At 39.0% G+C, this 26,198-nt stretch overlaps 1 protein-coding gene across 3 annotated transcripts; it reads right to left on the reverse strand.

Moving 5' to 3' along the window:
* Positions 1-4,254: 4,254 nt before the first annotated feature.
* EDN3 (endothelin 3) lies at positions 4,255-21,567 on the reverse strand. 3 transcript variants are annotated; one of them, XM_072879414.1, is made up of 7 exons: positions 21,546-21,567; positions 20,996-21,251; positions 20,325-20,562; positions 19,274-19,396; positions 7,231-7,395; positions 6,603-6,707; positions 4,255-5,646 (listed from the first exon to the last, which is right to left on the reverse strand). In XM_072879414.1, exons 2-6 carry the CDS (start codon positions 21,045-21,047, stop codon positions 6,635-6,637), a joined length of 651 nt encoding a protein of 216 aa, XP_072735515.1. In that variant the 5' UTR covers positions 21,048-21,251; positions 21,546-21,567; the 3' UTR covers positions 4,255-5,646; positions 6,603-6,634. The 3 variants fall into 3 exon arrangements, with proteins under 3 accessions (XP_072735515.1, XP_072735514.1, XP_072735516.1); XM_072879413.1 differs by lacking the exon at positions 21,546-21,567 and adding an exon at positions 21,453-21,545; XM_072879415.1 differs by lacking the exons at positions 19,274-19,396; positions 21,546-21,567 and having other exon boundaries at positions 4,260-5,646; positions 20,996-21,320.
* Between the last annotated feature and the right edge of the window lie 4,631 nt (positions 21,568-26,198).

Genomic DNA, 26,198 nt, shown 5'->3' on the forward strand with positions numbered 1-26,198 from the left:
TAAATCAAAATGGACTATGAAAATAACAATGAAAATTATTTAACTGATTGTAATAGAACAAATAATTTCTGGACAAGTACAGCAAAATTACCATTCATGAAATGCATAAACACTCACTAACTTAAGGGAGAGCTGGTTCACACTCTGAGAAACAGCTTTAATAGAAATGATTAGTTAATAAATTATTTGTTGTCTAATGGAGTATCCATTATAACCAGTAAAAAGGAAACTCTCGTCTTCTCTAAGATTATTTCATTGTTTAACATACTGGCCCTTTAGTGTCTAAATGATCTTGTCCATATAGGATTTTAAAACATTCATAGGAAAAATGGAGTTTGAATGTCAAAGACCTCTAATCAACTCATTGTTAAGGAGCTAGAACTTCAGCTCTTGCAAATCAATACAATTTCCTTTATGTTGATAGAGACATCTGCAGGAGGTTTGGGTCAAGGTATCCATTTACTGATGACCAGATGATAGCACATGGTAAAGATGTTTAGATGCCTAAAGAAACACAGAGGTGCAGCAGTTTTTAGATGGGCTTACATATCTGCCCCATTTCTAAAAATGGTGCATACAGGAAATGACTAGCAACCTGGTCTGTTATAAAATGGATAAGGAACATATTGAAATGAAGTGAGACAACTAAGCTAGAAGACCTAAATAGGGGGAGGGGTGTTCAATGTGGATACTGGTGTGACTCTAGGCTAAAACCAAGTAAGAGCCCAAGGATTCATTGAGGTGTTTCCCACAGCAGAACAGGAGCTGAGACTTGAACCTCATCCCAAACCTCTGTTGAAGCTCGGCTGTGCTACTGTCAGCATGGGTCACTTGGCTACAGAGATACCTTTGGAGTGCAAACCAAGGCACGCCTGTCTTCCAAAGCACTTCTGAAAATCTTGGAAGTCAAAATACTTTTTAAAATGTTCTTTTAAACAAAGTTTGGCAAGATACTACTGCAAGGTAAACAAAGTTCAATATGCTTTGTTTAACTTCCTTAATGTATTTTAAGTCTCTCAATCCTGACATTTCTTTGTAGCATAAAGCTCTCCAGATCAGGTTATAAGTATATGTTTTCCATTGTAAAACTCCAGTAGTGAAAACAGACATTGTTTCCAATCATCTCCTCTGTTTACAGTTTTGCTTGATTACTATTCCAATAGATTTCAAGCTGTGGATTTAAAGATTTAATGTTCATATGGCTAGAATTTGTTCCTTTTCTAACAATAACTTTTAGCTACGTTATTCAGTCTTACTTATGTTAGCCTGCATTTTACTTTTATCAAGACACACAATTTTGTCGTCTTAAATCACCTTGAACCAAATTGTCCTCAGCAATCTTTCACATCAGAGTTATTTTTGCCTAGCTGTTCTGAAAACCAACTCCTAAAAGCAACATCTTGAGTATGTGTGAAAGATGCTAGATGCTGCCAATGGGAACATCTTTCAGGCTTGAGTGCTAGGTATCTAAAAGGATTAGATAACAACACATCCCAGAACTGTGGCCACCATTTCTCTTAGTCATTATAAAAAGCGTATTATAGTGCGTGTAACACTTGCATTCTTTTCTTGTAACAAGAGAAATTCTCAAGCTCTTTTTGCTCAGCTGTGTTTTGTGAGAGAGAAAGGCTTAGATGTCAAACTTGGGCATTTTAAAACCACCAAAAGCATTTCGTTCAGTCTCTGCTGGCACATCACGCCAGCAGTTTCATGTTTTATTATGCAGAAAAAAAAAATCAGTTCTGTATTTAAGAAATAGTTGGAGCATACAGTAAATACCATTTTAAAGTAGGTGAGGTATGACTTAAGTCATCACAGTTTAGCCAAGAGAAAATTACTTCTGCCTATATGACAAAATAACCCTAAAAATGTATCGCCTCTCCCACTCATGTATCTGGTAGACTTCAGTGTGTTACAAAAAACCCTTAGTAAGGGTGAGGATAATTAAATGAATAAATCAAGGATCTATTTTAATTTGTGTAGATTTCTTTATAAAAATGAAACATCTTTCCTAGTGAAGTCAAATAAAAATCACTTTCTTTTCCTCCTACGTGGCTTATTTTGTCATCCCTATATTGAGATAACAGGAGAAGGATCTACAGAAGAACTTGACTCCCAGATTTTACAAGCATTTTATAATATATGGGAAGAATTAGAAGCAAAAGAATGGTATCCCCAAAAGCTAGCACAGCAAGCAAGGAGCCATTTATTCTAACGTACAGGAAACGAGACATGAGCTCTGCTCAGGGAATAGTCACCTAACTCTGTAGGAAGATATAGGTGTCCCCGTTCACACTCACAGCTTTGACTGCCCTCTTAGACTCTGACATCAAAGCCTATGCCTTTCACAAGGCACAGCCAAGGAATAAGAGGTGGAGGAGGTGATGGAGACCATTGTCTTCATGGCACTTAACCATTCTTTCCGATATGTTTACCTGAATGGCTTTGCTGTAATGTAAGCCCCTACTTCTTGTACTTCCTTCTGGGAACACGGGGGACAAAATACTGCTTTCCTCTCCGTCACAGCCCTTTGCATTTGACGACTGCATTCACATCTCCTCTCTTCCTTCTCCTTTGTAGGCTAAAAAACTGAAATTCTTCCAAACCTCCCTTCTACATTGTTTTCTAGACTTTTGATTATTTACTGTCCTTATTGCTATTAACAACTGAAAACTAAACTTTTATTAATGGGAACTAGAATGAGAGCTATGCAACTCCGACAGAATTAGAGCAGATTTATATATAAATGGTATAGAGTATGGTATAAATGGTATACATGGAATAGAGTAAGAACCAGAACTAATTTGTTGTTACAAAAGTAAACACAAGTGTCTTCAAAATAATATCCCAGACCAAGAATAATTCTGCAGTACAGCTAACTATGCTAATGTTACATGTTGAAAAAATGTTTATTTCTAACTTCTGCAAATAATCATTTTGTGATTTATCACATTTTAAGAGTTGTTTCTTAGTTAGAAACATTCATTAGTTGTACATAAAATTGTGTTTAATTTTTAAAGAATAGGATTTCAAATTAGCGTAAAATCTTCTACTTAAAAATAGGTAAACTGAGTCCCAAAGAGCTGAGGAATATTAGTGGTGGCGTTTTCTATAAACATATGAAATTAGGTAAAAACAATCTTGTGGCCGTTAACTATTCCCAGACAGAATAATGGTAGTTCGATGAACCCAGCACACACATAATTTTCAGGTATATGCTGTGGTTTATAGACTTATTTGGAGATATCTACAGTAAACTTTTTAGATTTTCCCTCTTCTGGGTTTGATATAACAGTTATTTCTCATTTTCTTTCTTTTACTGTAATCATGACGGACTGATTTTTACATTAACTGTTAGCAGTACGTTGGCATAATGTTTTCAGCTACTGTGTAGAGTCCCAAAACCAAACTACTTGAAAGTGGAATTCACATAGAAAAAAAGTTGGATTTTTCTTTCTTGAGGAAAAAGCACAACAATAACAACCCGTAGCCCACAACTTATGGGCTAAATCTACTTGCATGCCAAAGAAAGAACCCAATTTGATTTTTTTTTTTTTTTCTGTGAACATTTAAAATAGAGTGAAGGCATGTGGGACTGGGGAAGGTGTGAATCCATCTTCAAATGCAACATTTAAATTGAATTAATGTGGGGGAAGACAGTAGAAATCCAAACATAGACTGAGCAGTTCATCTAAAAGCTGAATTGTATCAGTCGAGGAGGCACTAACAGCCTTGTTAGCACTGGGATGTGTCTGCAATTCCAGGAAAGAAAAAAATATGTAATGACTGAAGCTGAAGTCAGTGAACATTGTTTGTAAAAAGAACTCACCATCCAAATGACCACTGCCTCCTCGTTTGACCCAGGATACAAATTAGGCCAGATTAGGCTACATTTATAGCAAAAGGGATACAAAATCAAAATGTAACTTTTTATGTGTCATTATTATCAAATAATTTTTTGTTATGTTTTCATACTCAATTCTCAAACTGTTAGGAGAACTATCAATCTCTTGAAGAAGGCAAGTTTTTGTATGACCTGGGTGTCTGCATTCGGGGGGGAAAAAAAATGCCAGTTGGTGGTTATTAATGAACATTAAGCATACTTGATAACAAAGTTTGATTATTTTTTACAAACACCAAAACTATACAGTGTCTTTTAAAAATTATGGGAAAATAGAATGTAAAGTGTTTTTATACAATAAATAATCTATTTTCTATAAATGTACAAAATCATTTGTACAGCAAGTAAGAAACTAATACAAATGCAATAACTGAAAGATATACTTAATTTTATAACTATAATAATTTATTTATGAAATATATCCACAAATATATAAAATATATCATATATATTTTGGCAAAAACCTCCCTTTCTTGTTTCAGCAAAGTCTATTACCACCATTTTAAGCCTATATAACCATTTTTGCTGTTAATTTCTTTTCATTTTTCTTTTGGTCTCCATCTTTCTTCTGATAAAATATAATTTAATGTCATCGAGTTACAGTTTAACCTATGTGCCCTGGGGAAAGTCTGCATGAAGGTCAGTCAAACCAAAAAAATATCTGTAACGTCACAAGTACGGGATTTCCTCTCATTCTTTTTAAATAATATAGAACAGGATTTGCAAAAGTTACTCTTTTTTTTCCTAACTTACTCTTGCATCCTCCTATCAAAACAAAGTCCATCATTGCTGAAGAAAAAATTTACATTGAAAAACGTCCAGGGTTGGATATAATCCTTATTGCCAAATTTCCAAGTTATTCAGAGATGAAGTTTCAATGAAGAGATAAAAATGTGATTTATAGTACTAGCGAAGATGAATGTATGTACTGTGGATGATAGCGTATGTAGGGGCTTAGACTAGCAAATGGTCTAGTACAGTAAGTTATTCTAATTGTATGAAGGTTCATTTGAAGTTCCACAGTCCTACCCTTTCATCTTTAGGAAATTCTTTGGGATGAATAATTGGAGTTCTGTTCATCAACTACAGTGCATCCTTAAATACTCATTGGAAATGTTTTTGAATGGAACTTTGAAGTGCAGGAATAATTTGTGCCTAAATTAGGTAATCTATTGAATATTCAGTGTATACTCTTAACTTGCTATAGTTTATAATAATATTTATATTAGCCATTCATATTTATTCTGCATAGATATTGTCATTTAAACATCTGCCACAAAGTTACAATATGATGATTCAGGCTTGCATACATTAACAAGAGAAATATTTTGTATCTGTTTATTCTTAATGAGAACTCATGTATAGGCAATCTCTTTCTAACTCATCACATTCTCCAATTACAGTTGCCTGCATAAAGCTGTGGATGGATTCTTCAGACCTATAGCAAGCAGTAAGTGGAACAGTATGTTTCTGTTGTACTTCTTTAACTCACATAGAAAAACGTTTCCTGAAACTTTGTTTTGCTGAAGTTTGGATCTGCCTTTGAATTTTTCTTCAACGGTGATACATTCCCTGCCAGGTTACATGATAAAGATTATCCTTTACTGAGACTCTCGCGAGGGGAGCATGGGAGAAAGCTTCTTCATACAGGTTCACATGCCCTCAAAGTGGCATTGTTGAAATGAAAGTGTTGCATACTGCTGAATTCTCCACTGGCATCAGACTGAAGCATCAAGTTTGTCCATCTAAAGGGAGAGTTGCAGTTTAAGTTCTTGCTTCTGAGCTTCAGCAAATAAAAGTTAAAGCTTTAAAACAATCAAACAAACAAAAACCAACAACAAACAAAAAACCCAAACTGCTTAATTATTCAGAACTAAGTCCCTATTACGTGATAGAACTATGGTTCATCTCCTTGATTATGTGTACACAGAGTGAATGCTACCCAGTTGTCTAATTAGCTCTGATCAAATAATCATAGCAATCACAGCTTGGGGACTTCTAATCCAAGTGCTTCCCTTCATAGCAAAAAATTTTGGGTAATAGTGTGACTTTTTTTTAAAAAAAACAACAAACTTTTCTAGTTCTAGTGGCTGCTTCATTTTACCCAGAACTACAAGCATTTGCTTATCCTGACATCATTTTGCATTTCATATGTAGCAATAGTATTAAGGGTAGATTTGGAACTTTTTGAAACTGGCTACTAGGTCACAGTAACCTCTTTATATCTGACATCTAAAGTAGATTTATTTTTCCCTTAAAATACTTTTTCCACAAAGTTTGTTCTGTTTCTTTACCTTGACAATTTAAGTTTTTTACTGAAGCACTGCACTGGGACATGTAGCTTAAGTTGTTGCAGTGCTAAATGAGCAAAAAGATGATAGACAGGAACAGCCCTTGCCCTAAAAAAATGAAAGAAAAAAGGGTGGACTGTTGCCAAAATATGTATTGGCTTATAGCCAAAGAATCCAACTTTTGAAGGAACTATATCAGCAGGAGGAAGGTTGTAGTAGTTCTGTGTATACTAAAGTTTATTTTAAAAAATAAATTTAAAAAAACCAAACAAACAACTCATGGGCCAAATTCTACACTTATTTAGCAAGAAGTTATAATATTCAGTTGAATGAATTTAGAGTTCTGCAAAAACAAACAAAAGTTATGGAAAATTAATATTTCTTTTCAACATTAAACATCTGTAGCATACCTGACTGTTCAGAATCCTCTGAACTCTCTGTGCTACTGAATTAAAGTGTGTTCCTCTTCCCTGCATTGGTCTTTCTCCTCTGTCTTTTTCATTGATCCATGATTTCTGGGGAAGAGAGATTTTCTAAGTTTGTCACTGTGTTCTCATCAACTACCCTTCAGAGCCATTCATAAAATGACAATGTCATGCTCTTCATTAGACTAGATAAAACCTAAAACATTCTAAAATAGTTCAATATTACGCACGCCCCTAACCGGACAGGAGATCTGCTGTTTCAAAGATACCACATCATAAAAAGAAACAGCAAAAAGAAAATTCAAAGCAGTGCTGTACGGGGACTGGCTGGGTCCAGCCTCTTTCTTCCACCTATTAAACTCTCTTGATTGTGATACATGAGTTTTCTTGCTTTTGTTCTTCCCTGTCCCACTTAAGGGGGAAGTGAACAAGCGGCTGTGTAAGTGCTTGGCTGCTGGCTAGGGTTAACCCACCACAACTGGAAATGAGAATTTTATTTAAAATAAATGTATTTGCTAATCGGTTTCATTTGATACATGAAACTTGATTAATTTATCTCCATGAAATAGTCAAATCATGTAGACAGTTTGCAATATTAAGAAAAGATACTCACCTTCTTCTGTCTTGCATTCTTCTGCAAAACTGCATACACTGTTTGTCATGAGCATCCAAACAAGAACACCGAAATGAAGACTGGAAAGTACTTTGAATCTGGCCGGTAGACCTTTTACCTCTAAAACTGCCTCTGTAGTTAGATAGCCCATATGGCACAGTCCTCCTGTTGTGAGAATCGCAAATATTGTATATTTTAGGAGCCAATTAAAATGAAACTCCATATTTTTTCTGTTTTAGAAAATAGATCTTTTGATGCAAAGCAATAAATAGCAGCACAAAAATCAAACCTATGCTTATGTTAGAAGTTCTCCCTATAACAGATCACAACTTCTGCTCAAAAAACTCAGGCTTTCACAAAGTTATAAAGTAGCAGACAATCAGCTTAACTGGCAGAATTAATTGGCAGCTACACTGGCTATCTAAAAAAATTTTGATTTGATCCTAACAGCTGATACAAATGCATCCCCAGGTTATTGCTTATTTTACTGCTTAGTCCTTGATTGTGTTGGTTATCCCCCACAAATGCACAAAATTTGTAATGTTCAGTGCCATAGCTGATATGAAGTGACAAAGGAGCTGTGCTGATTTCCAACAGATAAGTAACATCATGTTGGTGTTGTCATCTTCATGATTCAGAGCCTGATTTGCCACTAATTTTATCATTGAGAAATAGGAAAAACTGTCAGCATGATTTGTTTACTGCATCACGTTTGGAACATGACCCGTGGAGTTATAAATGTGAGAAACAGCTAGATAATCTTCCTCGTATGTATCTACTAGTAGTTTTCTACGAGAGATCATATTCTGTACTGCAGCACACCAAGAAATACTAAGAGGTAGTTCTATTTATTTCCCTGCAGTCTGGCATGCTTTGTTCTTTAAGGGGCTATAGTTAATATTATTATCAGAAAAGGACATGCTTCATCCGTGCCTGCTAACATCCCCAAAAGGCATTAGGTAGTTTAGACTGATGCCATAAGTTATTTTCCTACAAATTGTTAAAGAATCTCAATCGATAGCAGGTGTACACCACATGGAACTTCTGGAGACCCATAAAAGTTCCTGTGTTGTTGAGGGGTGAGCTAAGCAACCCACAAATCCACAAACTCTAAAAATCTGAAAAGAATCTCATGTTCAAAAGCAAGAAAGGAGGAGGGGAGGAAAAAAAAAGGCGGGGAGAGGAAGTAAGAATAGATCTTAGAAGAGTTACAGAAAGGTTACAAAACAAAGCCTGAATAATCAGTCTGGAACCACTAACTTCACATAGTTGTACTTCTTTCATTTGCTTTCATAAAAACATCATTAGGCTATTAATTGGAAAGCTGCAAATTTTCCATTTCACCACACTCATGGTGGGCTGAAAGGTTCAGAAACATTATTTTCCTCATCTCTGCAATAATTTGTGATGTAACATCAGTACAGTTGATGCAAATAATTTATTCAAACCTCTGCACTTATAGTACATATGAGCTTCTAACAGTGCATCTCACCTTTCACAGCCTGAACCAGAGCACACCTATTATATATAGCTTTATCATAAAATTATACTGAAAGATAGAAAATCACAAGCAGTATTTCTGTGTCAGAGACCATGAGATGATCTTTCTCCAGCAGATGGTGGTCTGCCTCGCCTATATGCAGAAACTGTTGCATATTTTCACTAGTTCCTTCATTCTATGGCTATGCCTAGACACTGGGAGAGACCAAGAATATGCATACTAGTCTTAAAAGACTTTAGGACTTGACTTTGGCCCCCCTTCTCAGTCATTTAAAAAGCTTTTTGCTGTCTTCAGGATTAGGGGTGAGTCCCATTTTATAATGAAAGAGTATAAATAATTCTATACTGCCATCTACTTTAGAATAATGAATGATAAATGGCTAATGCAGGTAACTTCTGACATAAATAATTGCTGTATAGTCATACTTTTTGATACGTTCATGGTTTTTTATGAAGTAATGGCTGGTATTTAGAGACAGGAACGGGAGGAAGTTCCTGTATTTTTACAAGTGGCAAACTCTCCATGAAAACTGTCTGGTAAAATTCTGTTATTCAACTTCCTGCTCAGATTTAGGCTGAAATGAAATGATGAATTTTGCTTGGTCTAGCTAAACATGAAATCCCTATTTCATGGCAGATAGCTTGCCAGGGGACAAAGAAGCTTTGCACAGCTTTTGCAGATGTCATCCCACATTGTGCTAACAAGACATAAAATACTGTAGTATGTTATTCTCATCATTTAAAGTGGTTCCTTGTTAAAAAGTCCACTTTTCCAAAATACAATACTGTTTTCTCTTAATCTAATTCTCTAAATTGGAATCACTGTGGGCCTGAGCTGCAGTTTGCCTTGCAGTTTGCCATGTGTCAGAGATTCTGCCTGAATAGCCAGAAAGGAAGAAGGGCATGTGTTTTATTCCTTAGTTGCCACAGTTTGCAAATTAATGGAACAACTAGAATTGTCATCAACTTCAATTTTATCTTAATACATCAGTATGTACATACAATGATTGAGGAATGGGCCCATTACCAGTCTGCTGTCTTTCCTAAGAGAGAGTAAATTCCAGCAAACAGGCAGGGGTAGAGAATATAGTATAATTACAAGTGATAAGAACCATGAATCACAGCCCTAAGCAAAGGAGGAGACTGATATTTTAGATAGTGCTTCTGATCTTTCTAATGAAGTGCCTTATGTTCTTTCTATGAAACTTATAATGCTTGTAAGAGTATGCTTCATAGCTTGGAAAATGTATTCAAGACCACTTCATTCTCAGTGGTTCAGAAACACATGCCAATGCAATGACATTTTCAAGTGCAAGAACTTTAACTAGAAGCAAAAGGGTTTATGTAAGCTAATGTGCAGACCTGCTAATCAGAGATGGAAATATAATTCTCACAATATGCCTGGTTTTGATTTCTAATCCAAAAATTCAAACCCAAAACAGATAAACTTCAATAGCAATCCAGAGTCTTTCCAACAGTATTCAGAAAGAGCTAAAAAATATAGCAGATGTTTTCTTGCCTGTCAGTTACTCTGATGCAACTCATAAATCACAACATTTATGCAAATGTTAGTGTGTGTATGGTTATCATTCCAGCAGCTGAAAATGTCAGTATTTCAAGTTAGTTCATGCCTTTCTCAGCACTTCAGAAGTGAGAGGAAATGCCAAAGAGATTCAGTTGAACAAGTATCAGAAGCATCTGCCTAGCAGCATGCTTAATCTTAGATTGTTACATGTGATTAACAAATGCTGCTTTTTATTATTATTTATTATTACTGTTATTTATTTATGGTGCTGCAATGCTCAGGTTCAAAAGGAAGTAAGTAGAATCACAATTTCTACATGCTGAATGGGAATTATTGTCAACACGTAACTGTCACCAAGCATTTGTGTTGCTAAGAAGTCTCTTTGCTTTCCATTTCAGGTGAGGCATCTGTTTTCTTTAGTCAAAGCTTGATGACTTTAGTATACACAGAGCAGTTTGTGTCCCCCAGTGAAGATGAGGAACAGCTGAACTAGGCAGAGGCAGATTTGTTGCCTAGTCATCTGCTAGGCTTCCAGGGATCCTGAACAACCAGTTCCCTTATACCATGTTCCTTACCATTATGACCATTATGGCCAAAGTCCTGGCTAAGAGTAATTTACAGACTTTTTGGAAATTTCTATGCAAAATCCAAAGATTTTTAAAATTTCTTAACATTTATATTTCACAAGAAATTTTTAATTTCCGACCTTTAACTCAGTATGCATCGTTTCTTCCTTTAGGAGAACAAAATTCTCCTGAAGCAGTGAAATGGGTTTCCACATATTTCAGAGCTGATGTGTACTGCGTGTCCTTTATGCCTCTCTCCTCTACAAAGTGGAGAACAAGCAAACCTATGCAATTCTGGATCAGCCTTTCCAAGGTACGACTTTGAACTACTATCTGTGTGGCAACATACAAACCTGAGATTTGTGTGGAAGTGACCCTCTTTTGTAGAGTTCAGTTACCAGTATGATTACTGCAGCCAGGGAGTGGGTGCCTAAAAGTCTGCATGCTCAGTTTTAAAGCATTTTCTAAATTACAGAAGATCTGAGTTTAAGGAAATAGTTTCTTCTTCAGTGTAAGCTATTTGTTCTTTTTCTGTATGCAAAAAAAGAAGATGCTAACACAACTCTCCAGTACCTGGAATTATTCCCTATGGTGAAATTATGATTAGTCAGTGCAACAGATCTGTTACCTGAAGATAATTCCATGTATAATACAGAGCAGCACAAAGCTAATCAAAGCACAGTGTGCTCTTGTCACTTGAAACATACTTTTGATTTCTGCAATGGAAGGAACACACAGCAATCTTTAGGTCAGCCAGTGTTTCTCCCAGAATTTTAAAAGAAAAAAAGTGTAGATCTGCGGATTGGATACTCAGATACTGAAATAGCCTAGATTATTTATGTACTTTGTGTCCACAAAACTACAATCATAAAAGCTCTCCCCCTAAAAGTCGTCTAACTCTTGAAGCAAGTTTTTGCCATTAAATTAACAGAGATAGGCATTTGTTTGTTGAAAAAGACACGAAGTACCAAGTAATCATGAAACAGCCATTCTGAACCAGTGATATCAGTGAAACTTTCCCACAGAAAAAAACTGCCCATTGAATGACTACTACCTTCGAGTCTAACTGGATAGTATGATTTGCCTAAGTCCTGCTGTTCCTCATTTATACTATAGTGAATGTTCAGAATTCAGGCAGACAAATCCAATTGGTTTATTTTAATTTTTATAACATGTGGCCGAGTTTCTCATGCTACGTTATAACTGACCTATGAGCTGCTATTATTTTCTACTTTCCCAGCCACTTAAACACAGTAGATACCTCCAGGGCACTTGAGAGTTTCAGCCAAAACAAAGGGATGAGGGGGTTGCAGCAATCATCTTAGATGCTGTGATTTCAGTATTCAGCAATGTATTTTCTGGCATGCATCCAGGCCGGCAAGGCTCCCAGCAGTCTCCAGTGTTTTCAGACAATCTTAAACTGTATGAGATCCCTGTAAGGACCACTGAGAACAAAGAACATGGAAAGGAAGCAAAATTTAACATCCTCCAAGTGAAACAAAATGTCTCCAGAAGGAAAGATGCTTGGGGGAAATAACAGATATTTCTGTGTATACTTTCATATAAAGCTACTGCAGTAATACTGTGTAGCTCTGTAGATGAAGAGATCATTGGCTGCTCTGAAAGTTGGCTACAACTCTTTCTGTAACAGGCGTATTTTTTAACAGAATAGTTCACAAAAGGTGTACCTCCCATATTATCCCTTCCTTCTCATCCTCATCATTTAAGAAGTAAAACACCTTCTTCAAAGAAGTGCCTGACTTGTTGGTGTTCTGTCATCCTAACCACATGCTCCCTTCACAGAAGCTGTACTTCTTCTGAGTAGCTTTTTGCAGTTAAAATTATTTTCAGAGGAAACAAACTGTTATACTTTATAACCACACCTTTATTTTCCACATCCTCAATTTAGTAGTAGTCCGTGTTTCTAGATACCTAACAGGCTACTGTTATCCAAAAAGAGGTACCTCCATGATCTTGCTAGATCTGGTTTAACCTTCACTTCCCCCCCCACCCCCCAGTCTTATTCTTTAAGTAATACTTGCTAATTTGTGAGGTCCCCAAATTAGTTATAGTTAATTAGTTGTAGCTAAATTAGATAATAAGCTAAGGATTGCACACATCTGCTTCATCATGCAGTTTCACTGACCACATGAGTTCTTTGATTTCTCCCCTACTGGGACTTCATGGTACCCAAGTTAAGTACTGTGAGAGAATCTGACGGCTTTTCATCACTAGTCATCCTCTTCCTGTAGCTGTCAAAAGGACGTTACATGTTTTCTGTTTCCAATATGATCAGAAAAATATCTGAGTTGTTGAGTGAAAAGCTGGGGTACACTTCTTGAGGTAAGCAATATGAAGCAAGCGGAGGGGGGGTATTTTTCCATTAACACCCCAAATACCCAGAGAAGCTGTGTAGAGCTCACCTGTCCTAATAAACTGAGCCCTTGTTTCACAGAAATACCTCTCAAAACAACACTGCTCATGTCCTTCAGTACCTCATACCAATCCTAATCTGCTCCCAGTTTTGTGCCAAGATATATGATTGTTAGTTTAAATAAAGAAATAAAATCCTGTGCAGCATTTTCTGTCTGTGAGGCTCAAACTCCCATAATTCGTTTTTCTTCTTCTGACTGGCAGGGAGTATTATTAGTAAGTGGGCTGGTTCTAACGCAAATACACTGAGGTAAATCGCAAAAGGCAGAGCAGCTGGAAAATATGGATGAAAGGAATCAAATTAAGTGTCAAACTGTAGCTTTTTCAAACTAAAATTCAGAGTACTTATTGCTAGCGTCTGAAGCCACCATACCGGTGCACACAAAGAACACACACTCTAATGCGTCTTTCTACTGCTCCCCACAGTGTGTATAGTTCAAAATCCACTGCTGGTTTAAAAACAAATGAAACAAAAACCTGGGGGAAAATAAACACATGGTGTTACAATTTAAGACTGATGAAAGTGACTGTGGTTTGACAGCCCTCGAGACTGTTTATTCTTAGAATTAGACCAACGTGAGCAGCAGTAGTGAAATTTCAAGGCACTAGCTACTAGTGTGTCTCATCCCTGACCCCGTCTTTCCAGGGCCAGCTCCTGCAGTGACATGGGATTTTAGTCTGCAGAGCCAACTTATTTCAAGTCTTTCTGAAAATACTGCTGTTAAAACATCAATACTGTGAGTACTGTAAATAAGCTTTACAGGAAGACTAAGAGGATGTATTCTACTTTTAGACTGTGGAGGGCATGCAAGCTGTGCACGTTTCAGACAGTAAGACACTGAAAGTGTGAAGTCAGTACACGATTTAAATGTGCAAGAAGAAGAACTATGTTTGAATAACAGGCCTAAAAATCAAATCAGTTTGTCCATGATAAAACATAACAATAACAGCAGAAGCCTGTTACTATGTTCAATAAATCTATTTGAAATACTCTCCATTTGATGTGAAGATTTGTGCAGCTTTTTAACACCAAAGATCCTCCAATTTTTAGGATTAGAGATATTTACAATGTCATTTAAATTTCCATAAAATTTGTAACTAAAAAAAAAAAGGAAAAAGTTAAAAGGAATTGATGGAGATAAGTAAGATTATCTGCTTTATACTACTTTTTTTGACCAGCGAGTATGACCATAGATTCCATAGCTTTAGTTATTTCAATTGTTACTAGCTTGTTAAGATGATTCTTTTTATCCTTCAACAGTCAGGCTGCCTTAGGACATGCAGTGCATACACATAGTCTAATCTTGGTAGCATCCACACATGTAAGACAAATAGATTTCAGTGAACACGTGGATAGTAAAGTCTGCAAAATGCAGGGCAAACTTCATTCAGAAAAAGAAAATCAACTCAACAGACTATTCATTACTTCACTTTTGGCACTTGGTTCTGATGGTTAACCATGCGCACTGTTTAACCGACAGATCAGCTTCCTTAGTTGAACTGCCTGGCTTGCAGCCAATGTTTTATCATCATGCCTTTGGCTACCAGGTATTTTCAGTCTGATCTATTAAGATTATAAGCACATGCTTAATTGTTTTGCCAAACAAGAGATCTTTAGCTGTGTACTTTTATTTCCAGTAATACACGGGACATCATCTATACTTAACTAATGATGAAAATAATTCTCAAAAAATGGGATAACTGTAATACTTTATAATACCACTTAATATCCATAAGGATGAAAAGCACTTTAAATTACATTATGTGGGCTTCTGTTCAACAAAATTCAATCATCAGTGAGATGCAGGTAACAAAAAGATGTTATGAAGGAAAAGTTAGCCAGCAGAGCATACAGTTAAACAAGAGTATCCAATTGGCTGTCTTAAGTCTTTTTCTTTTGTAACAACATCCCAAGGCATCACTTCCTCTCTATATACGAGCAAAACTATGAGTGAAGCGATGATAGGGTACAAACTGTTTCCATTCTAAATTGACTTTCTGATGGTGACATAAGCCAGTAGTGAGCAAAGATCATTAACTGAACATTAACATTAACTGTTAGAGAAGTTATTGTATGTGGAATCAGCTGCTGTTGTCTGTTTAGCTTCCGACAAGTCCTGGACCCCTAACAGACCCACTTGTCAGCACTTTCAGGAAAGACCAAAAAAAAGAAAGTGTATGAAAAGCCTTTCTCACGCCAACAGGTGGTCACATTAGGTCAGGAAAATGGATTTCTACAGGGGAACTCTCTGGAGTCAACCTCGTGCTAAATTTTTATGGCCACTTAGGAACATCTGACTTGCATATGTTACAGAAACAAATTCCTTCTTTAATAAAGTGACAAAACACTACATCCTTGCAGTGTCATCATGTAACCACACACTGTGAAACACACCATATCCTCTACCAATATATCCCACAGAGCAAAGCAACAGACTACAAGTCAGTGCATGCCCTTGTCCTTCCACTGAGGACACAGAACTTGTGCAAGTAGAGAGGATCAGAGCCACAAACACAAAGATCTTAGATCAAATTCTTCCTTTCACTTTGTCCATCCAGTTCTACTAATTCAGAAATTCATGTAATTGGTGGATCATCCTGTAAGCTGGTCTTTATAACATGGTCACAGAAATTCACTTAGTTACTCCTCTTTTGAGCATAATAGCTGATACTGAAATAAGACATATCACCTAGAAAAAAAACCACTTTTGCTTTGATTTGGACACTTCAAGAAATTATTATTTTTGGTGCTTGGTTTGAGTGAGGAAATAACTTTACCATTGTGGATCTATGCTAATTCTCCTTTGAAAGTGTCTGGGTTATTGCTATAAACTCTCATTATACTTTTTTTCATAATTAAAGACCACTTGAGTATCTGATATTGTGTCCTCATGATAGTATCACTTTCTTATAGTTGTCACTTTTTAATCTTTTACTAATCATTCTGAGCATCTCTAAAGCTTCACATGGCAACATTACTGTCATTAATTGAACCGCATTTTGCTGTCGGATGCACAAGCTCAGTTCATACTGAAATACAGGACCCCTTTGAAGAAGTGCAGATCTAAAAGTAGTCTTGCCTATATTTTCTTCTTTAACTTACAGAATTAAGCATCAAGTTGTGGCTGTATTACCTCAGCGGGTACTGTTTAAAAGACAATTCATTCTTTCTTCTTTAAAATGTATCTGTAGCTATAGATCACGAAAAGCATAATTAATGACTTGACAAAAAAAATATATTGCAAACTAATTCCTGAGTAATAAACCTTATCAGTGAGAACAATTTACCATCTTTTAATTATCTTTGTTATGCAACCTTTGTCTACACCACATAATTGCATTATTCTATTCTGACTTACCTGACTTGCTTTAGGTTGTCGTCTCTTCCACTTAAGGCTCTCACTGTTCCCAGCATAAAAGACTCACTATGTCAAAATAACACTGCTGTGCTTAGTGGTCTGGACTAACAGCAGTGGTTCATGGACAAGTATAAAGCAATACTCAAACATGTGTGGAGAGATAATTTATCATGTAACAGTCAGAGGCTGCATGTTCGGCAATTTCGTGCTTTTCTACAGCTGTCACCCAGCTGATCCAAGTGTTTTCTCAGCAAGGATAGGAATAGATCCTCTATCGTCACTCTGCCTCCAACAGTTTCAATAAAAACTTTAACCACTTTTCCAGAAGCGGAGGAGAAATCTTGGCCATGGCCAAGATTTGTTTTGAATATATTACAACAATGCTTAACAGCATCTTCTGTTGGGAAAAGCAGGGAGAAGAAACCAGAGGAGGAAGTAAAGTTTGACTTTGAAGTATGGAGGAGAGAGTAACCTGGAAACAGAAAATATTAAGGAATTGTGATGGGAATAACAAATGATAAAGTGAAGGATGTAAGTCAGGGGAAATAAGAAAGAAAAAAAATAATAAAAAGCAATTGTAGTGTTTGATGTAGGAAATAAAACCAAAAAAGATGTGATGAGTAAATAAGCAGGAAAAAGATCAGAATCAACAGACGTCAGGAAAACTTCTATCTTTAACACCATCTTTCTGGACTCCCATTGTGTGTATGGTCCTCAAAGTTGCATTTGAGCCAAATTTTTTGTAAATATAAAAACTTTCAACAAAATGCGTGCAGCAGCAACATAAAAGCCCTGTTTACAAACAGCCAGGCTGTACAGACCCAGTGGTTACTTCCATTTAAAAGAAGTAGTATAACTTTCTTGGGATATTAAATTGCACAAGCAGTCCTGATTTCTCTCATTTACGTCCAGAAGTCCCTTTTGACTTACTGAGACATTGTTCCAGGTAGGACACTAGGCCAGAATTAGTGCCTGTTCATTCAGATGTGTGACACAAAATCTTAATCCTGCTTCTGTTGCACTGAACATGGTCCTAAATGTCTAATATCTCCATACATACTTATTTCAGTGACTACCTCTGCCCTCATATATAGAAGCATTCTGAAGAAGAATCCTACGATTTTTGAAAATCGAGACTGCGCTCTTTCAACTTAGAGGCAGATTCGTATACCCACCACACCTGTAAACAGAGCTTTTCCTTTCATTGCTCGCCTTGCTGGCTCAGACCAGGCAAGTCTCAAGAAACAGCCAGAGGAGCAGGACAGCAAGGCAGCCCAGATCAGACACCGGGCTCTTCCAGCCAAAGTGCACCACTCTCTAGGCACCGCAGCCAGCTAACTTTGAGAGGACCCCCTTTCTCCAATTCTAATGAGCACTTACAGATTCCAGAAAATGCAGTTCCTACTGGATTAATTCCCCTACTTTCCACCATTATCCACTCACTATTTATCAACCCCAGAGGGCCCGCAGCATCCTGATTCACCTAGTTCCAACAGCATTATTAGGTTATACAGGTTCAAGTCTTTGGAGCACAGTAGCTAAAATGTATCATTCTATGTGAATATTTAATATTCAGATTGAATATTGAAATTTAATATATTCATTCTGTAGCTTGCATAGAAATGTCCACTCAAATGGCATAAAAATTATGTGTGATAAGAATCAGAATCTCCTAGAACTCATGTTGAATCGTCACAGGCTAACCTATACACTGGGCAGTGGGGGTAGACTTTACATATCTAAGAGCTTTGCTGTTATTTTATGTACAACTGACTTCAGTTAAGAAAGCAGAGACTTACAGCCCTAACTGTTTAATACTTGTATTATTATACATACTTCATTGCTAATACTACAGGTATCACGCAAATATCATATATCTTTAATCTCTATTTTTTGTTCTTTCTTTGGTGATGTTTGCACAAAAGTTTCAGGTAGGAAAAAATTCTCAGGATATCCTAAAAAAAAAAAGGGGGGGGGGGGTGTGTTTAAAATTAGCAGAATTCTATTATTCAGTGTGTAGAGGAAAAGGAATGTCCTTCCCCTGTTTTCACTGGTAAGCTCTGACTTAAATATACTGAGTTATAAATATTTGGCTAAAATAATTCTACGTAATCCTGGGGTGTATTAGTGCAGGTATGGAACGCAAAGAATTGAATGACTTGTGTGAATACATGATACTTACAGGTTGGTAGAAGTTAAAAAGACTTGTCATCAGACATGGCCTCTAGCCAGGACACACGCGTGAATTTACAAATTAAGTGCCCTAAACCCCATTTGACTTAACCTATTTTATGGCTACTTTCTGTTTTTCTATTCCTTTTGTTATTTTAATCTGATTAAAAGCTTTGCAATTGATTCAAAAGCAGATCCGAGTTAGTACAAATGCCCCAAACTGTAGTCAGTGGAATACTTGATGGTGTGTGTAGAAGTTCACAGTCATACAGTCCCAAGATCTTTAATTCTTGGAAGAAGATTCTGAAAAGAAATCTGCTTTTAGATTAATCTGATCTCCCAATTATTTTTTAATGAACTGATCACTGTAGTTGCTACAGGACTGAAACCTATTAGCCTATGAAAATATTTTACAAATCCTTAAGACTGTTTTAGTTACTTGGAGCGACAGGATATACACAATGGTCTAGGAAAAGGAGGCCTCTAACCTTTCGGATGTAGGCAAAGTGTCGCTCTTCCTGGATGACTTCTTCTCATGAAGTCCTGTTAGCACCAGACCCTGTTTTCCTGCACACGTGCTCCACCCCCACTGACCTGCGTGAGACTTGGAACTTCCAATTCGTGGGATATGTTACAGTTTCAAGAATTTTTTTTATTACGAGTTGAAACAAAAACTTACATTTGTCATTCCCATAAAACATAATTGTAACAGATGTTCTTTTGTAACATCTTAAATCTGGTATATTGAGGTTTTCACAAATTATTATTTTAATGTCAAAGTATTTTTCCGCATGAACTTTTATCAAAAACAGTAGTTGCACACACACACACTGTTCTTCCTTTCCCAGAAAGGGGTTTATTAGAAACGGATTTCTCCTACAAACTAACTACTTTTTTCCCCGTGCCCAGTTTCGCTCAGGCCACACACGGGACGCGCATGCCGCGTACCGCAGGGTACGCACGTACGGCCGTGGCCCTGTGCGTGCCTGCGTGTGGGTGGCGGGAATTTACCGCGCTGAGGCGACTGGGCCCGCAGGCGTTTGCCCCAGGCTCTCTTGGCTCATCGGCACCCCCGCGCCCCTCCGTCCGGGCCGCCCGGCGGAGCCCGGCAGGTGTCAAGGCGGCGAGGGAGCGGCGCGGCGCGGCCCGCCACACCGCCGGGCTCGCTCCGCTCCCCGGGGCTCGGCAGGCCCCGCAGCACAGCCTGCCCCAGCAGCGCTCCGCCCCGGCGGCGGAGCCCGGGCTACCTGGGGAGCACGGCGGCCTCCGCTCGTCCCCCCCTGACCCCGCCGGGGGACGGCTCCGCCTCCAGCGGGGCCCGCGGCGCCCCCGCCCGGGCTCTCCCCCTGGGGGGGGTCCCCCGGGAACCCCCGCCCGCCAGCGCCCCGCGGCAGAGGCCGGGCCGCCACACAGCCTTCCCGGCGACCCGCGCCGGGCGGCCCCTCGGCTCCCCCTGCCCGCGAGGGTCGCGGGCTTCGCGGCCCGGCCCGCCATTTCGCGCCCCGCCGCCCGCCCGCCCGCACTCGCTCACTCACTCACTCGGGGGTGTTGATCCAGATGATGTCGAGGTGGCAGTAGTAGACGCACTCCTTGTCCTTGTAAGTGTAGCAAGTGCAGCGCCGGGCTCGGCGCCGCAGCGCCCCGCCGTCCACCTTGGCCCTGCCGCCGGCCGGCAGCGCCGCTTCGCTCTCCTCCCGCTCCTTCTGCCCCAGCGCCGCCGAGCGCGGCTCGCCGCCGGCCGGCAGCGGCAGGGAGCGAGGCCGGGGCAGCGCGGACCCTGCACGGCGGGAAGGCAAGAGCAGCGCTCAGCTCCCCCTGCGCCAGCCCGGCGCCCCTGCCCCCGCGCACCCCCCGCCCGGGGAGCGCCCCCCGCCCCCGGGGCCTTACAGCCCCGTCTGTAGCGGGAGCCGAACCCTCACCAGCCCCTGGAAAGTTTCAGCGCTGTTAAAGCACCGTTATGTTTACATTTACTGCAGCGTGGTGGGCTGCACCGGTAGCCCCCGCAGGCTTGGGGTGCATCGCTAGCGAGTGCTTTTGTTTTAAACCTACGTGCGGCCAAATGATGTCTTTGGCGTCTAGTTATTTACCGCGCATCGGGGTGGGCTGTTGCTTACAGCCTTTTGGAAGAAGAAGACAAAAGAAAAAAACACCCCAGCCTTTCTTTGTGTGCATGCATGGAAGTGGCAAAGAAAGAAATAAATTCGTGTTACCTGCAGTCGATGTAATTGTAAGTCCAAAGAGGAACAATAAACCCAGCTCCATGAAACCCAGATCGCACGCTTGTTTAACTGCAGGCAAAGGTGAACCGCGGGGGCGACTGACCCCTTCCAGGAGGAATCACTTCAGGTTGGAGGCAGGGAATGTCCTGGGCTGGCGGCACAGCCTGCTCCCCGGAGTCAGCTCCCGCACGGAGGTGTGATTAGTGGTTCTCCCTTGCAGTTATTTCCCTCCAGCGCAGATTTAGTCCTGAAGGCGAGAGTGTTGTCAAAAGCAGGGAAGATCCATCGCTTGGCTTTTCCCACACACACCTCCCACCCCACCCCCAAATCCCATCAGAAACCGGAGCTGCTGTTTTCCAGCTGCAGACACCTCCCACCCGCGCCCAGCTGCCTGCCTCCCCCTCCCACGGCCCGCGCTTCCCGCCCCGGGCCGCCCCCCGCTTCCCACCCCGCGCAGGTGAAGGGCAGGGGGGAAGCAGCAGCTCCCCAGCGCGGGGGCACGGCCCTTCTGTGGCTGCTAGCGCTGAGCTTAGCCCATCACCTCCCAACGCTCTGATCCTGTGGTTCGGTGCGTAATTCCAGGAGGACAGGGGGAGTGCTTGTGTGACAAAAGTGCGAAGTTTTGACTCAAATCTGGGCTACGGATTTGGGAATTGTCTGGGGCTTTTTTTCCCAGGACTCTGCCAGTTATTTTCCAGGTGAAATTAAGTCACCAATTTATTAATACTTTCTTTTTCCCCAGTTAATTATGAACACCTCTTTGCGGACAAACCTACCTAGAGTGCAAAATTGAAGGTAAAAGAGGATTTCACATTGTGTGAAATACCTGACACTTGTGCCTAGAAAAACACTCCTGTGTGTGGCCCCATTTGCTGTCATAATACCAGCTCTTAGGCGATAATAGGTAAGGGTTAAGGGAATTGGCTATATCTTTTCTTACAGTAGTGTGTGTAATATATCCTGTAATAAGAAACAAGTCATAGATAGCACGTGGAGAAAGGGCAGCAAATTTAATTGTGGATATTTTAAATCAAAACACAATGTTTTACTTAAAGTTTCAGTACAACAGAAAGAGCTGCAGCCAAAATTGCTTTATGTATCATGCCAATTTGACACATTCACTAAAATCTGTTTTGTGAGTAGAGGACTAGTGGCAGGATCACTCAGATTATGTGATCTGAAGGAGGAACACCGTTCTCTACCACATCGCATTCTTCTCCAGCCCTGCCCCCGATTCCAGCTTCTGGTGTGGACTATTCAGTAACAACACTTACAAAAAAATCTCATTAAGATGTCATGTTTTGTCAGTTTGTCAAACCTCGCCTTCTGTCACCTTCTAAAGATTGAGAGTTTTGTGGGAGAACTTAGTTGATCATATTCCCAACTAATAACAAAAGCACGATGGTCATCAAAGACAGGATAATAGCTAGAAAGTTCCTTTTTCTCAAGTTTTGCTGAGACCACGGCTCTCTCTGGAAACTTAAATTGCTTTTGTTTCGCACAGTTTGTGCAAATGACAAGACTTTGCAATATCGAATTGAAATGTCAGAAGCATTAATCATGCCCTATCTCCAAAACCTGGTTAGAAAAGACAAGATTGCAGTAAATTTCTAAGGTTTGTACCCGCTGCAGTGAGTGCAGTTCTTGAGGCCGTAGCTGCAAGTAGCTTGCTCAGGTATTGACATTCAAGCACTGAAACAGAACTGTGAAAGTACCTTGTTGATTTTCGTTCTGCTAATCTTAAATAGTTTCACTGCAGTCGCTAATGTTCTCATGCCTAATGCAGCGGGGGAAAAATAGATTCCATGTAAATTACTGAACTTAGCGCTATATTGAAGTCTATGCTTGATCTAGGAAAGTAAGTGCTTACTTACCTTTAAGGATGAGTAACTGCGGTGACCTGAATGTTTATACAGTTTGCTTGGCTGGATTGTGGGTTTGCGTGTGTTCAAGTCATGCTCTCCAAGCATCAGCAGAGTTACAGTTAGGCTTCACAGTCGTAGAGCTGCTGCTATTTTGAAAAATATTGTGACAAAACATCTCTGAAAAAAGAATGTTTTTGAAGTTATTTCCATTTCTTACATAAGTAGAAAAATTAATTGCTTCAAATCAGGAAGTTCTAGATATTGTACCCTGATACTGTTGGACACAGGATTTATTTTGATAAATGCTTATGATTGCATTTTAACTTATCTGAAAAAGGAAAAAAATAGAGATTTATTGTGCAGTTACTGTTTAACAGAACTCTTCACTGCAGTGAGTAGGAAGTACTGGTTATATGTTGCTGGTGTGATAAGTAACAATGACATGAGTCCAAATTCTGATTTATGAATTTCATTTTCTTCATTGCAACATATTTTTTTTTTGTTAATAATGATGTAAAACTATCATAGTAACAAAAAGTTTAAAATTAATAATATGTAACTGTATCATATATATAGGTTTGTTACGGCAAAAAAAGGTCATGTGTTGTGTTGTGAATTGATTTAACCACGTTTTCCTAAAAAATATTGTTCTGTTTTTTAAAATGATATTTTGAAGGCCTCTTCTACATTGCTCTACTTTTTCTTCTGTGTGCTGTTTAATCTCTGAAAAGCCAGGGGAGGCCATATCAGCACTGATACCGAGTGCTGTGTAAACAAAAGAAGTAATAAAATATATTCTGAAATTAGCTATCAGGGTCCAGAAATTAAGAAGGGCAAGGTTTTGGTCAAATGACCTCATGTAAGCTTTAAAAGAAGATAAGACATAGACTCTACAGGAAGAAAGAGACTCTCATCAAAGGAATTAATACTTCTGGACATTGTGGGCCTGATTCTCATTTACATTGATTCTCCAGTTATTTGTGTCACACATTACCCGATGACTTGAGACCTTTTTGTTTAATAAACATAGCAGTCACAAAACAAGAATGCTGGTTAAGCGAAGAGCAACAAATAAATTGTAAAAATCCAGGGTCCATTTTGAGTTGGGGTAGTAATAAGTGATGTCTGGATATCAGCATCAGTGATGCAAAATGGTTTCGTAAATCTATTTAAGGATTATATTTTCATTTGGTTAAAAAAATAGAGTAGCAGCTATTGAGGTAGCTGGCATAGATCAGAAGCCAGAGATCCAATTCATACTATTTTACAGCTTTTCCTTTAAAACTGTTTTAACTTCGTAGGTTCCTTTTTCTATTTTAATTCCAAGATCTGTAGGGTGGATGGGTACTTTGCAAAAATCTTGAGAGCCCTGGACAAAATGTGTGGAGTTAATCCTTCCCTTTATACCTTCTAATCTTCCCACCTCCACCATACTCCTTCCTGCCCTTGTGCAGGAACAGCACAGCAGTGCTATAGGAGCCAGCTATACTCTCCACGCACAACAGGAATTCCCCTGTGCTAGGGCACTTCCTCATTCTTAGGGCTACCCAAGCAGCTTGAGGAAGACAATCAGCAGATCTGCCCTGTTGCCAGGTGTAAATATTGTATATTTGAGAACTTCTAATTGACTGAAGGGAGAATATATCTTAGAGATGAGGTCAAGGCTGAAGGAGTCCTGGAATGTGAAGCAGCTGAAATAGATGATGTTAAGAAAAGTAAGCTCAGATTCCAGATTTTATATTTGAAGACCCTGGACTGCCATTTCAATTAGGAACATAATCTTGGTTTTGTTTAGTACTTCTCTGCCCCTTGTATCCCTACTTCATAAATACATTCATGTGATTGTGAAGCAATCAGAGACCCTAGCAGTAATTCCACAGCATTTAACCTTCATTATACAGGTGACTACACAAAATAGTTATGACTTATAAAGAAGTTCCAGATGTGTTTAAATAAGGTTGGTTACTGAGAGAAACCACTTAAAAAGCTAACCTTCTAGGATATATTTACACTAGTAATAAAGCCTGTATTTAAAAGGTACGGTAGGGTTTCAGGAGCAGTGGAGAATTTTTTGGCACTGATATCTATTCTTACAGCTTCACAGCAGGCCAAGAGGAAAGCCTGATCAATATAGATATGATTCTAAGTAAAGGCAACCAATCTATTTATTACATTTATAAACAATTCGTATCTCTTTTCCCATTCTCTTGCTTCCTTCTTAATCACAATGTTCTTTAGTGTTATTGAAAGAAAAGGTCATATTAAGCTTCAAACACTGTGTGTTTAATAGTGCACTCTGCATCACTCTCACAAAGCAAGCAACCTAATAGATGGCAGCTGATGTTTGAAAAAATGTGCTGAAATCAGTAGGTTCTCAAGAAAACCTTATCTTCTGGTTATTATTTGTTACTTTTTGCTTGGGTTCTATAGCCAGAAAGCTGAAGTTAATCTTGTCTCCCCTCCTGTTACGGACAGCCCTATTCAGAGCCCTTTGATGTCAGTGCAAAGAATCCCATTTTTAGTGGCCTTTGAACCAGATGTAGTAAAAGGGCAACTGAGCATTTTGTAGGGGTTGCAATTGGGTAACTTGCTTAAAGGAGGAGAGTTCTGTTACCTTTTTCTGTTTTGCCATTCTTTTTATTATTTTTAATATCTATATACCATTAAAAGTAATGTAGATACTTGGTAAACAATGAAGAGGACAAACGCCTCTGCTCTGACCATATTACAGTTTAGTTAGATAAAAGCAAAGTAAAGAAGGAACTGTATGGCTGTTTTTCAGCCTTCATAGCAGTAGAGCAATAGGACACAAATCTAATGATTCCTGCTTGTTTCAGCTATTGTGAAATTTAGGAAGGAGTTTGCATAAGATAACATATCCTGCTGTTGTAATATACTGGAGACAGGGCTCAGATCTCTGGATAAGGAATGCTGCAAAAATCCTAAGTCCTGTCACTACCCACCACTCTCCCCAGGATCTGAACCTGACCTCACTTCCTGGATCCAAACAGTCTCTGTCTTTGTGAAAATAACAGGATTTTAGAGGAAGAGAATTTTCTGTAATTAGTAGGTGAAACAGTTCTTTTCCTTGACATTTATTCAGGTTTGGGCATGTTACTGCACAAAGAGAATTCCATATCAAAATATGATCAATCTGAACACTTCTTGTGTTTGTAAAGAATGGACAGAGAGCTGCCAGCAAATAAGAAGCTAGAGGGGGAGAACTGAGGTGGCTGTCTTGCCAAAAGAATTTAGCACATTTTAAAATGAAGAAGGCAGAGAAGCAGACCCCTTGGGAGGGACAGCTTATTTCTGGAGGTACACTGGCA

Source organism: Ciconia boyciana, chromosome 14, assembly GCF_034638445.1.
Source record: "Ciconia boyciana chromosome 14, ASM3463844v1, whole genome shotgun sequence".
In the NCBI taxonomy this organism is placed as follows: Eukaryota; Metazoa; Chordata; class Aves; order Ciconiiformes; family Ciconiidae; genus Ciconia; species Ciconia boyciana.

Excerpts from the sequence above, each read along its gene's own strand:
- EDN3 (XM_072879414.1), bottom strand. The coding sequence starts at position 21,047 with ATGGAGCTGGGTTTATTGTTCCTCTTTGGACTTACAATTACATCGACT. Across the intron at positions 7,396-19,273 it reads ACTTTGCCTACATCCGAAAG|GAGGACTGTGCCATATGGGC; the intron begins GTTAGAGGCCTC and ends TTCTCACAACAG. Across the intron at positions 6,708-7,230 it reads AGAATGCAAGACAGAAGAAG|AAATCATGGATCAATGAAAA; the intron begins GTGAGTATCTTT and ends TCTCTTCCCCAG.